We start from the raw sequence: 13,858 nt of genomic DNA, 5'->3' as shown, positions 1-13,858 counted from the left end.
CTAAAATCAATGGCACATCTCCACATCTTCTTCTCCCTCCTAAATATCTCTAACCACTTCCATTTCCTTTATTCTACTGATTTTTTCACAAAAGTCAAAATTGTCTCATCCGATCAAACAGATTTTCTTTTTTTTTTTTTTTTTTTTTTTTTGAGACACAGTCTTGCTCTGTTGCCCAGGCTAGAGTGCAGTGGCACAATCTTGGCTCACTGCAACCTCTGCCTCCCAGGTTCAAGCGATTCTCCTGCTTCAGCCTCCTGTGTAGCTGGGATTACAGATGTCCACCACTGCGCCCAGCTAATTTTTGTCTTTTTAGTAGAAAAGAGGTTTCACCATCTTGACCAGGCTGGTCTTGAACTCCTGACTTTGTGATCCACCCACCTCGGCCTCCCAAAGTGCTGGGATTACAGGAGTGAGCCACCGCACCCAGCCAGATCAAACAGATTTTTATCAACTCTCACTTACTTTAACTTCTCGGTACATTTGACTTCACTGACCACTTCCTCCTTATTGAAATTATCCCATGTCTTCTGAGAAACTATAATAATCCTGGTTCTCTACCGGCCAGGTTCCCTCAATCACTCATTTATTAATGAATCATTTGCAACTCATGTCAAGGCCCTGGTGTGCAATCTTAATCATGGCGATTTTTTTAAATAAATGATTTACTTTCTAGTAAACAAAGTTAAATGTATACAAGTCTAACTGAGCATTGCCTGAAAGAGGCTGAGTTAATGAATAAAATAGAATTATGTTAATTTAGCACATAAGGCTGGGCATGATGGCTTACACCTATAATCCCAGCACTTCGGGATGTTGAGGCAGGAGGGTTGCTTGAACCCAGGAGTTTGAGACACAAGCCTGCGCAACTCAGAGAGATCGTATCTCTTAAAAAAAAAAAATGTAATTAGCCAGTTGTGGTGGTGCACACCTGTGGTCCCAGCTCCTCAGGTGGCTGAAGCAGGAGGATCACTTAAGCCCAGGAGGTCGAGGCTGCAGTGAGCTCTGATCACACCACTGCACTCCAAGCCTGGGTGACAGAGAAAGACTCTGTCAATCAATTAATCAAAACATACATATATAAAACCACTGCCCTAAGCAGTGTTTGTTTTCAGTGATACTGTAGAGATGAATAACAGTGCGTTTAAACAATCAGTTCTTTTTAAAGCAGTCTGTACTCATCTATTAATTTACTTGCCATTTTATTAAATGTAAAGATAACTTTCTCACAGGTTATGTTGAGAGAGTAAAGAATAGGCCGGGCACAGTGGCTCACACCTGTAATCCCAGCACTTTGGGAGGCTGAGGCGGGTGGATCATGAGGTCAGGAGCTCAAGACCATCCTGGCCAACATAGTGAAACCCCATCTTTACTAAAAATACAAAAATCAGCTGGATGTGGTGGCGGGCGCCTGTAATCCCAGCCACTTGGGAGGCTGAAGCAAGAGAATCGCTTGAACCCAGGAGTCAGAGTTTACAGTGAGCCAAGATTGCGCCACTGCACTCCAGCCCAGGCAACACAGCGAGACTCTGTCTCAAAATAAAGAAAGAAAAGAAAAGAAATAGCAAAGAATTCCAAGTTAATGAAATATAATTCATGAGTTTTTGCTAACTAAGCATTTTGTCAAGCCCTGTATAGGCCGTGCACATCAACACAGCGCCCAGCAATCAGTGGCCTGCTCTGCTGCAGCCCTCCAGGCTAGAGCAAATTCCTGTAGTTCTGTTTGCATGGCATCCTTTTTACTGAGACCAAAAAAAAGGGCAGAATTGAAAGACAAGTCTATTTCTAGCACTGTTTATTTGAATATTTGAATCCTGTCTGAAATTGGCTATTTGCAACTAAAGTCCTACTAAAAATGTCATATTTAATTGCTTAGCAATCACTCAGAAACATATATACTTTTTTTAAAAAGACCCTACTTCCTCCTTAATGGAAGAATTATAGACTTGGCTTTCTTTTAGCAGTAAAAATTCAGTGTAAAAAATTGTCTAGATTAAAAGAATACCTGATTTCTTAAAACTTCCCCGTATTTCGGGAGAGTCACCAACATTACTGTGTAATTACTCTATAGTTCCTTCATACAGTTTCATTCAGGCACCTAGGACATGCTGGGCTCCATGCCAGGCGGTGAGGACACGAAGATGAACAAGATATCATCTCTGCTTTCAAGGAGCTCACAGTCTTATAAAACAAGTATCTGTATAGCAAAGGTTTTCTTTTATTAATTATGCACCACAAATTACAAGTTAACTTTCAGTGCTAATAAAGTATTATGATCATTCTTAAGACATTTCTAAATTAAGAAGTTTTTCTTTTTTTAAAATAAACTCCAAAAACAGACATGATATACATGCTGTCATCTTTGGCCTATCTCCTGGATACAACTATATATATTTTTTAATTTAAAAAAAAAAAATCTGTGTGTGTGTGTGTGTGTTTGAGAGAGGGTCTCACTCTGTTGACCAAGCTGGAATGCCGTGGTGCAATCATGGTTCACTGCAGCCTCAACTTCCTGAGCTCAAGGGATCCTCCTGCTTCAGCCTTTTGAGTAGCTGGGACTACAGGCTCCTGCCCACCGTGCCTGGCCTTTTTTTTTGAAGCGGGGGTGAGTGGGGGGGTGGATATAGGCAGCGGTCTTGCTATGCTACCCAGGTTGGTCTCATACTTTGGGGCTCAAGTGAGCCTCCTGACTTGGCCTCCCAAATGCTGGGATTAAAAGCATAAGCCACCACATCCAGCATATTTTCTGGTTTTTTGTTGTTTTTTTTTTCCAGACGGAGTCTCATCGTGTCACCCAGGCTGGAGTACAATGGTGCAATCTCGGCTCACTGCAACCTCCGCCTCCTAGGTTCAAGTGATTCTCCTGCCTCAGCCTCCTGAGTAGCTGGGATTACAGGTGTGTGTCACCACACCCAGCTAATTTTTGTATTTTTAGTAGAGGTGGGGTTTTGCCAGGTTGACCAGGCTGGTCTCACACTCCTGACCTCAGGTGATCTGCCCGCCTCGCCTCCCAAAGTGCTAGCATTACAGGCGTGAGTCACTGCACCCAGCCTTCTGCTTATAAAGCAGAAGATTTATAAGAGATTATAAAAATCATGTAGTCCAGTCAATAGTCTTATCCCTAGACACATTCTTTAAGCATTTCTACCTGAAATACTGGAAAACAACAGTTACTATTTTAGTTTAAGACTCAGTCTTGCATTCAGTACCAGTAAAAATTCTTTCATATTCACTACTAATCATATATAGAACTACAGCTTTTCTCTCCTGTGTATATTATCTAAAAATTATTTAAAGTAAGCATGCATTATATAAAGTTTTAACATCACTTAGCAATTTTTCTTTTCTAGAACTCAGTACAGAGGGAGAGTCAAAAACAGTAGGTACATACACACAGATACAATAAATTATAAAATGATATCCTATGTATAAAGTATGCTAGAATCATATTGCTATAACATTCAACTATTGATCACAAGATTATTAAAACAATAACAAATTAGAGTTCTAACAATCACAGTGACATGGAAAAGATTAGCATAAAATCTATACATATCCAGCAAGGTTCTTTTCATTGTTTTTTTTCTGTTTTTTTTTAAGATGGGATGTTGAAGTGTTGTCTGGGCTGGAGTATAATGGCTATTCACAGATGTGATCACCACATACTATAGTCTTCAACTGGGAGACTCAAGCAATCCTCCAGCCTCAGCCTCTTGAGTAGCTGGGACTACAAGCATGTCACCGTGCCTGGCTCTTATAATTACACACTGTTATTTTTTGACTCCACTTAAAATAGCTGAGATTATCTTGATCAAATAAACCATCAATTAAAGGTTAAAAAAGCACACATTGTTTTTGGAGGGTTATACATTTAAGCATTAAAAGAATAACAGAAAATTAAGCCAAGGCCCAATAGTTACAAACTTGGAAAAGTGGATTTAACTTACAACGATAATACTGAATGGAATGATTATTCCACCTAATAACGCATAAGGTATGGTGTCTTCTTTGTAAGGGTACTTGATGGACTCATCATTACAGAATACTCCTCGTTGGAAGGGGGTATGCCTTGAAGTAAGAATTGCAAAAGGCAATCCAGCTAGCAAAAGGGAATAAATGAAAATATCATTAAAAAAGAAATACCAAAACTAATTAATGTCAATAATTATCCCAGAGACTCTGTTTAAAAATGCATTTGCCATGAAAATAAGTGAGAGCACATGTAAAAAAGGAAATGCAGCAATGCATGCAACAGAAGTTGGAAAGATTACAGTTTTAAGATAAAGATGTTTTGTCTACAGCAAACAAAGCATTCAAATCCTCTATTAACCAATTTAATAAAGAATTATCTTTCCTTTGTTTCTGTCCAAACACACTAAACGGATTTTGGGAAAATCTCTTCTCATGTCCTTGTTGTCATTTAATCGCCAGGTTTCTAACACTACTTCAAAACCAATTTTTCATGGGCTTCACTTCCAAAAAGAAAACATTTTAGCATTCCACATTTGGATAGGTCATTGTCACTGGCTAAGCTATCAGAGTATCTAAATAAAACTTTATCCACTCATTTCTGTATTGTCTATAGCAGCCTGAAAGCTGCTATAAAAAGAAGAATCTGAACGTAAAGTTTTTTTTCTTTTTTTTTTTTTGAGACAGGGTCTCATTCTGTTACCCAGGCTACAGTGCCATGGCACGATCATAGCTAAGTGCAGCCTCAATCTTCTGGGCTCAAGCTATCCTCCTGCTTCAGCTTCTCGAGCAGCTGGGACCACAGGCACGCACCACCATGCCAAGCTAGTTTTTTGTTTTGTTTTGCTTTAATTTTTTAGTAGAGATGAGGTCCAGCTATGTTGCCCAGGCTGGTCTTGAACTCCTGAGCTCAACTGATCCTATGGCCTCAGCCTCCCAAAGTGCTGGGATTACAAATGTGAGCCATTGCACCCAGCCCTGAGCTTAGTTTCTTAAGATGATGATGGAGTCAAGCACAAAGGCACCTAACAGAGAGCGCTGTTTTTATCATCAGTGTTTTCTGTAAAGATCATGTCTTATACTCACCTCCTAAAATGCCAATTTTTTGCCTAAATGTGAACTTCAAGAATTCAATTATCCTTTACTTCACTGAACTTGACCTACTGATTAATACTACAGCATACTAATTAGTATTGTGTTGTAAGAGATGCAGGTTAGCAGAAACCCTCCACGTGAGATCTGCTTTAAGACTGACCCAGGCCTGAACCGCTCTCTCCCTAAGTGATCCATGTCCCTGCAGTAATACCATAACCGCTAAGCTAACACACTCACTGCAGAAGTGTTGCTTCTCTGTGAAGCACCAAGACTTGATGACCGTTTGCAGTTCTCATTAACTCCACTAAGGCCCTAAAGGCTAAATGACAACCAAGCCTCTGCCACTCTGCCTGAGTGTATTTACCACAAATATCAAATCTGTTCAATCTATTATAAGAGCTAAAAAGGAGAAGCACACGAAATCACATTTCTTTCACTCTTAGCTCTTTTATTGATCTTCCCATTTTTCATTCAGACACTGAATACATGAACCAAAGCTTAGTTCTCTGTATTAGTCAATTTGCCAATAGTTGTCACCCCTTTAAAAAGTCTTTACGATGCTACAAGGTTCCCAAAGCTATACTCCTAGTAATGCTATGCCTTAAAAGAGAAAAAAAAAAAAAAAAAAACTAAACTAGAGCTGACCTTGCTGACACTTATACTGGCCCTCATATCCCAATTCAGACTATCCTCTGATTCACCAAATAGTTTTCATTCATAGGAATGGGATAAAATGGCCAAGTTTTCAATACATATACCATGGTTACAATATAACTTCAAAAGAATTTGCACAAACCTTTTGCACTTATCAGCACTGTGGAGGTAAATACACAGGACTGTGATTTTATTATTGGTTGCCCCATACAGTAACTAAATGCTTAGCCCCCTAATCAATAACCATACTCTAACTCAATGAGCAAGTTTATTTTGTACATAAAAATAACCGCTACTTCTTTTTTCTTTTCTTTTTTTTGAGATGGTGTCTTGCTTTGTTGCTCAGGCTGGGGTGCAGTGACAGAATCTCGGCTCACTGCACCCTCCACTTCTAGGACTCAAGCAATTATCCTGCCTTAGCCTCCCAAGTAGCCAGGACTACAGGCACCCGCCACCACGCCAGGCTAATTTTTGTATTTTTAATAGAGAAGGGTTCTGCCATGTTGGCCGGGCTGGTCTCAAACTCTTGACCTCAAGTGATCCACCCAGCTCAGCCTCCCAAAGTGTTGAGATTATAGGCATGAGCCATAGTGTCCAGCCAAAGAACCACTATCTCTATAATCCAATTCAGTCTACACAAAATAATGGAAACTTTTACTGTCTACAAAGCATATTTCTGAATTGGTTGCATTTTCCAATAAACATTTCTTTCTTTTGGAATAGTATATTTAGTATAGAAATTAAATTCATGGACATGGTGGCATGCGCCTGTAGTCCTGGCTACTTGGGAGGCTGAGGCAGGAGAATCACTTGAACCCAGGAGGTGGAGGTTGCAGTGAGCCGAGACTGTGCTACTGCACTCCAACCTGGGTGACACAGCGAGACTCTGTCTAAAAAAAAAAAAAAAAAAAAAGACAGAAACTAAATTCACATATAATAGGATTAGAGTCCAAAACTCACTAGGCTGTGTGTCCTTATTCTCAGAGAAAACATATAGGCCCAAATACACAGGCCCAAATGTATTTAGAAATGCTATTACCATGTATGTCCATTAATATTAAGGGTTTTTTCCCCCCAACCACAAAAACCATGTTAGAAATTATTCTTAGATTTAGAAAAAAAGTTTGTGGGTATTTTTCAGGATACTAGGGGAACAAAATAAAACCATATACAAAGGATAATAGCCCATTTAAAAAAATAAAAACATTCATGTGGGCAAATACTAAGTAAACCCACTGTGCAAGGAATTCCGCTAGGTGCTACCAGGAATACAAATTGAATAAGGCACAGTACGTAATTATAGCAGAGAATAAACTGAGGTTCAAAGAACTCTGAGTGTTCAAAAGAAAAGGAGAGTTGGTGATGCCTCTGAGTATGATATTCGATAAGCCAGTGGTTGTGACAGTCTCCATCTCAGCAGAAGGGGTCTAGGACAGAGACAAAGATTTGGGGATATAAAGGGTCTCTAAAGTCACAGAGGTACAAAACACTGTACAGGATGTATATAAAGAGAAAAGAAGTGGAGGGTGAGGCACAGAGCAACAGCAGAGGAAGAAGAGGAGAGGAAGAAGATTCACTAAGGCAGACTTGAGTGGGGTAAGGGCAGGTCAGGAGACAGCGACCTCATCGTGGCCACATTAGAAAGAGAGGCATTCAGGAGGTGGAGATTGGTCCACAGTGCCCAATATGGCGTCCAATGGGATTTCAATTGCCAGTCTTAGTTAAAGAGGTTTTAATAAGAAAGGGTAACATACAGACTGCAAGTTTTGGTAAGAAAATATGAGAAAATAAGCATGAATCTACCCACACTATTCTGTTGAGAGAATCAAGAAAAGAGGTTGCCAACACCAAAGACCTTAGAAATATTTTTAAATTGATAATAAATAATAGCCAATATTTGCTATTCCTCAAATACGCCCATGAGATTTTTTTTTTTTTTTTGAGACAGAGTTTTGCTCTTGTCGCCCAGGCTGGAGTAAAATCGTGTGATCTCGGTTCACTGCAACCTCCACATTCCAGGTTCAAGCGATTCTCCTGCCTTGGCCTCCAGAGTAGCTGAGATTACAGGTGAGCACCACCATGCCCAGCTAATTTTTTTGTATTACTAGTAGAGATGGGGTTTCACCATGTTGGCCAGGCTAGTCTCAAACTCCTGACCTCAGGTGATCCACCTGCCTCAGTCTCCCAAAGTGCTGGAATTATAGGCGTGAGCCACTATGCCCAGTCAAGATGTACTGAATCAACGCCATTACCCAATGCCATTTCATTTTCACTAACTATCTAAATCTAAACACAGACCCCTGAAAGGGGATGAAGAAAAAGACCAAACCACGGGTTGTTCACTCACCCACTTAAGGCTCAAAAAGAACAGCTCTTTCAGATTCCTGTTCTGGAAATACGGGAATTGTAACAAAAACTGATTAAGTCCAAGGTGGCAAACACCACTAGGCCATGTACAAGGAAGACTGGCTGAAGAAGAAGCTGAGAACAAAGCAGGTCTACAGAGGAGGAAGTAGTGACTAGCCTGGTCCCTGAATGGGTGAAATGGGAAGGTAGCTGTGGTTCCCCAATGCCAAAAGGCCTCAGTGATCTTGCTGCTTGGGGTTATTACAGCACCTTGTATCCTTTTCAACAAAGCCCAATTTTACTTAATCTAGTTAGAAAGAATTTCTACTCTTTGAAACTAAGAGAGACAAAGTAAAAACAATTATAATTTAACCATTCCTCCTACTTTGAGAGCATGTAGGTTATTTTTAATTTTTTGATTACCCTATATGATGCCATAGTTAACATTTCCGAATACAAATTCTTGTTTGCATTTCTAATCTCCTTAAGATATATATGTAAGTGGAATTGAAAGATACAAACATTAAATCCTTGATAAACTATTCCAAAAGGGTTACTGCACACCACCAACTTACTTCACCAGACAGTGTAGAAAAGTGAGCAGAAATGCAAACATTTAAATAGATACTTGATGTTAACTTTGATATTTACTAAAGATTTCAAGGCAAAACTTCGTTTATCAATTCAGTCAAAAACCCTTTTCCTTTTACCTGAAAGATTATATCTCTAAATCCCTTTCATCACTTCTCAAATGACTACCCTCGTCAAACACTGTTTCTCTTATTACTTGAGCTGGCAAAATTCATTTTCACTCTCCCTTTTTTTAAATTGAGGTATAATTTACATACCATAAAATTAATCCAGTCTAAGTATATATATAATTCAATGGTTTTGGTAAATTTATATTGTGATGCAACATCACCACAATCTAGTTTTAGAACATTTTCATTACCCCCCAAATTCCCTTGAGCCTATTTGCATTCAATCCCTGCTCCCACTAACAAACCCAGGCAACCACTCATCTGCTATCTGTCTCTACATAAATTTGCCTTTTCTAGACATTTCATATAAATGGAATTACAAAATATGTAGTATTTTATATGTGGCTTTTATCACTCAGCATAATGTTTTTGAGGTTCATCTGTGTTACAGCATGCATTTTGTTCCTTTTTATTAATGAATATTCAGTTATATGTATATACCACATTTGGTTTATCCACTCACCAGTTAATGGACATTTAGATTGCTTCCAGTTTTGTGGTATTACGACTAATCCTATGAACATTCACATACAGGTATTTTTGTAGATATGTTTTCATTTCTAATGAAAGTGGGTGGGATTGCCAGGTCATATGGTAAATTGATGCTTAACTTTTTAAGAAATTGCTAAACTGTTTTCCAAAGTGGTTGCACCCTTTTACATTCCCACATTCCGCTTTTTGATACATTCACTACTCAGCTCATGACTCAGGTTCTCTGCATAGTAAACTCATACTCAGTTATAAATAAACACAACTTTGTATATTTTAACAGCGAATATTTATAATGGTTCAAGAGAGAGTATGTGATATGGGAACTTATGGCTTCCACAAACCAAATATCACAAGAACACTTCACCATCCTTTACTAGAGACAGGAAAGGACAACATATGAACATAGTCACACCACATCTTCTTTAACTTCCTCTTGCACAAATGCTCAGGATCTTGGAACCAAAATACCAATCCTAACAGTTTTAGTAAGAAATATTGGTGGTGGAGTACCCAGCAAAACTGGGAAACTGGTTCCATGGATATATTGTTCCTTTTTGTTGCTGAACAGTATTCCATTTTACAAATCTAAAACATACCAGATGCCCAGGAGAGAGTGGCATGCAACTTTACAGACCACAGTAGCAAATCACTAAGGGACATACTGCCTCAGGGATAACAGCAGCGGCAACAGTCTGAGAAATCCTGACACACAGATGACAGGCACCTTGGGATTTACTGTGAGATAAGGTACCACCTCAATAGTTTGGAAGAAGAAAAGACCCCATAGGCAGACCAAAAGACCCACGTAATAGAAAGAATTGTGTCCACTTGTGAAATATTTCAGGAAATACATTTTTCTCTTAATGCCTGAACAAGGAGAGAAGAATGTGGATGGAGGCTAGACGCTTGAATAACCCAGACATATAGGCCAGACTGTCAAATAATGGAGTTATTACTATTTTGTTAATAAAATTTCTCATAAGAACTGAGAATCAGTACTTTCCACAATGCGTGGATAGGAAATGCAGCTACACATGAGAATAAGTAAACAAGAAAATAAAACTTGTTTCCAACCTAGGAAACCAATCTCCACAGTATTATATTTCTATAGTTCTAATAGGCATTTCCCCTATATTATAAGATATCTCCAAAGGGGGAAATATAAATAAAAAATATTTTTATATAAATAAATATATATTTATATTTATATAAATATATAAACATATAAATATTAAGATATATTTTTTAAATATTAAATATATATTTATATAAATATTTTATATTTATATGGACATATATTTTATATCTATATAAATATATATTATAAAAATATATTTATATTTTCCCCTTGGGTGCTATCTTATATATATCACATATATATATGTATAGTATACGCACATACACACACACATATCTCCAGTCGGGATACGCATTCAATATAAGTCTCCTTCCCCCCTCACTCCCCAAAAAACTGTTTTAATGAGGTAAGAGATGACTTGGAAATATGGTCAGTTTCCACAGAGTTAAGCTGAATTTTCATGGCAGTAGTCATTATGAAACATAAACAACAATCTTATTCTATTTCACATTTTGCAGTTTTTCATAAAATTTTCTACCTCAATTTATTAAACACCTATTATGTGCCACTAAGGTTACAATCGTGAGCAATACAGACCATCCCTACTCTAGTGAAGATTATTATCTTACTGCCTATAGAGGTGAAAATAAGAAATGGCAGCACAGCACCTATGTTTCCATGAAAACAAGGGAGAAATGACAAACAAATGTGAGCAACAGACTGTTTGGATACCAGCTTCCTGCACCAGTACAGGAAAAGGACAGCAAGAAAGATGTGCCATGCCATAAAACTTAACCAACTCCAATCTCCTCTGCCATGCAGGGTAAAATTCTAAAGCCACTTTGCCATAAGAACACTTTACTTATATATTACTTTATACCTTATAAAAATAAACATATTAACCCATTCATTCTTTCTTCCTCAAGACTATCAATTTCTTATTACCATTTAAGTAAGCTATTCAAAATAATAAAAATTATACCTCGGTTACCTGCTTTGTGGGCAGGCTCTCTAAAAAAACATTATTTTTTCAAATAATGTACCAAAAACAAAGAACTTCAGAAAATCCACATATCTATAGTAAATAATCTCCCTCATCTTCCAAAACATTATCAAATTCCAAACTTTACAAATGTGGTATTCCACAACAATTCAACCCAAAAAATATATCCTGTGTTATTTCCCCTCAGGTGTTAATAAAGGGAGTAAAAGTGATTTTTTAAAATTAACTTAGGAGCAATTAGACTACCAAAAATAATAAAAAATATTTCTTAATATTTCTTAAAAAGTCATATTTTATCCTTTAAAATTGTGGATATTGTCCATATATTATTACACTAGCAATATTTATAGTAAAAATCTGAGTAATCAACGCCAGAAAAATACACATGCTTAATGGTATACAAAAGCTAGACATTTTTTGTTATGCTAACACACAAACAACATCAGTTGAAAAGGATAATTCAAAGTACATTATTAGAGGCTAGGTGCAGCGGCTCATGCCTGTATTCCCAGCGCTTTGGGGAGGCCGAAGTGGGCGGATCACATGAGGCCAGGAGATCAAGACCAGCCTGGCCAACACAGTGAAACCCCATCTCTACCAAAAATACAAAAATTAGCCAGGCATGGTGGCACGTGCCTGTAATCCCAGCTAAGGCACAGGAATTGCTTAAACCCAGGAGGCAGAGGTTGCAGTGAGCCAAGAATGTACCACTGCACTCCAGCCTGGGTGACAAAGGGAGACTCTGTCTCAAAAAAAAAAAAAAAAAAACATTATTAGAAATTTTGGGTTGACAGGCTATTTCCATTTCTGTACTTTTTACACTTAGAATGACTTTGCAAAAATCCCAAACCAAAAACTGTAACAATCCACATCCTAAAGGAATTTTAATAGACCAATACTTGGTCTATTAAATGGAGACATAATAGGATTTAAATAATGCATATTTCTGAATTAACCTAGGACAAAGGTTTTTTGCATATTAAGATATGTTTACATAGATGTCTTTCTACCATGAGCTACTAACTCACTATGCAATGCACACTTAAGATAAAGTTCATCTTTAATAGTGACAAAGGCTCTTCAGTTGACCAAACACCAGCTGTGAACCCTCTTCTCAACTAGGCCTCAACCTTGGCCTTTCATGTCAGCCTGTCCTTGTGTGGTATGCAAGGACAGGACAGGCACAGTCTTAGCAAAAGTCCTGCTAAGTCAGCTTAGCAAGAAGCCCCTTATCCTTGATATCTGAACACCCTTGATACATGATTAAATTCCTCATCCCCCACCTTTGATATATAAATCTTTGGCCTGCCTCAACAAGAATCTCCTACCCTTGATGTCTCCTCTTCATGATTTTCCATCCACTGATTCCCCTCACCCATAAATCCCCCCTTCTCCTTGTTGTAGTCAGAGTTGAGTTCTCCACCCCAGGTGCAATAGTCTTGAGTAAAGTTTTCCTTAACCATTTTAACAAGTATCAGAATAAATTTATTCAATAATAGAAACCCATATTAGATGGAAAGTCTCCAACTCCTAAGTAAACTTGGGTTGGCAGATTGAAAGGAAAAAATGAAAACTTTTTTAAAAATCTTAAATTGTATCAAACCAACACCTGAGTGCTTTAAACACTTTCAAGGTACCAAGGCTACAGAGTAAAAAGTACAGAGACTGGAGTCTATAACAAAGAATCTGGCCTTTGTCCCTGGGAGAGAGACTCTAAAACCTTAGAATTTCCTGAGTAATAGGGGTGTCTTTGTTATTCTTAAGCCCCTTGGTTCACAGTTGGGTTTAGGCTAATGAATGACTCAGGATGGGAGCTGGTCACACTAACCATGTGATTAGAGGGACAGGGCTTTAAACCAACTCAACCTCCAAGGAGGTGAGGGGAACTAGAGATCAAGTTCAACTGGTTGGCCAATGATTCAATCAATCATGACTACATAATAAAACTCTAATAAAAACAATGGACACTGAAGGTTGCAGGAGCTGCCTGGTTGGTGAACACATCAATGTGCCAGGAAAGTGACACATCTTGATGCCACTGGGAGAGGACAGAAAAGCTCTACATTCAGGCTGTCCCCCACCCTGAGACCTTGACTGTGTATCTTAATTTGGCTCACTCTGATTCCTTATAATAAAACTATAATCATAAGTAAAATGATTTCCTGAGTTCTATGAGTTGTTTTAGCCAATTACCGAACCTGACAGGGTCACAGGAATCCCCAGAGTTACAACCTGGGGAACTTCAAATTTGCACCTGAAAACTACAGTGAGAGCAGTCTTACTGGGGACAATGACCTTAAATCCGTGGAGTCTCATGTTAACTCCAGGCAGTTAATGTCAGAATTGAATTATAGCATGCTGCAACACGCAAGACAAACTTTCCACATTCAAGGAGTTACATTTGTTTGTGTAGGTACACTCAGGTTCATAGACAACCAATCACTTCCAAAAAGACTAGTC

The 13,858-nt window shown here is 38.3% G+C and overlaps 1 protein-coding gene across 2 annotated transcripts in view; it reads right to left on the bottom strand.

Moving 5' to 3' along the window:
• PLPP1 (phospholipid phosphatase 1) overlaps positions 1-13,858 on the bottom strand; it is a 122,876-nt gene that overhangs the window by 42,894 nt on the left and 66,124 nt on the right. The window contains exon 2 of one of the 2 annotated variants that reach the window (XM_050794689.1): positions 3,948-4,099. The exons of the other annotated variant lie outside the window; for it this stretch is intronic. Within the exon in view, the coding sequence (XP_050650646.1) occupies positions 3,948-4,099 (152 nt within the window). The remainder of the gene's footprint in view (positions 1-3,947; positions 4,100-13,858) is intronic. 2 annotated transcript variants of the gene reach the window in all.

This window comes from Macaca thibetana, chromosome 6 (assembly GCF_024542745.1).
Source record: "Macaca thibetana thibetana isolate TM-01 chromosome 6, ASM2454274v1, whole genome shotgun sequence".
NCBI lineage: Eukaryota > Metazoa > Chordata > Mammalia > Primates > Cercopithecidae > Macaca > Macaca thibetana.
The sequence above is the reverse complement of the archived record's forward strand: the minus strand, read 5'-3'. Positions and strand labels throughout refer to the sequence as shown.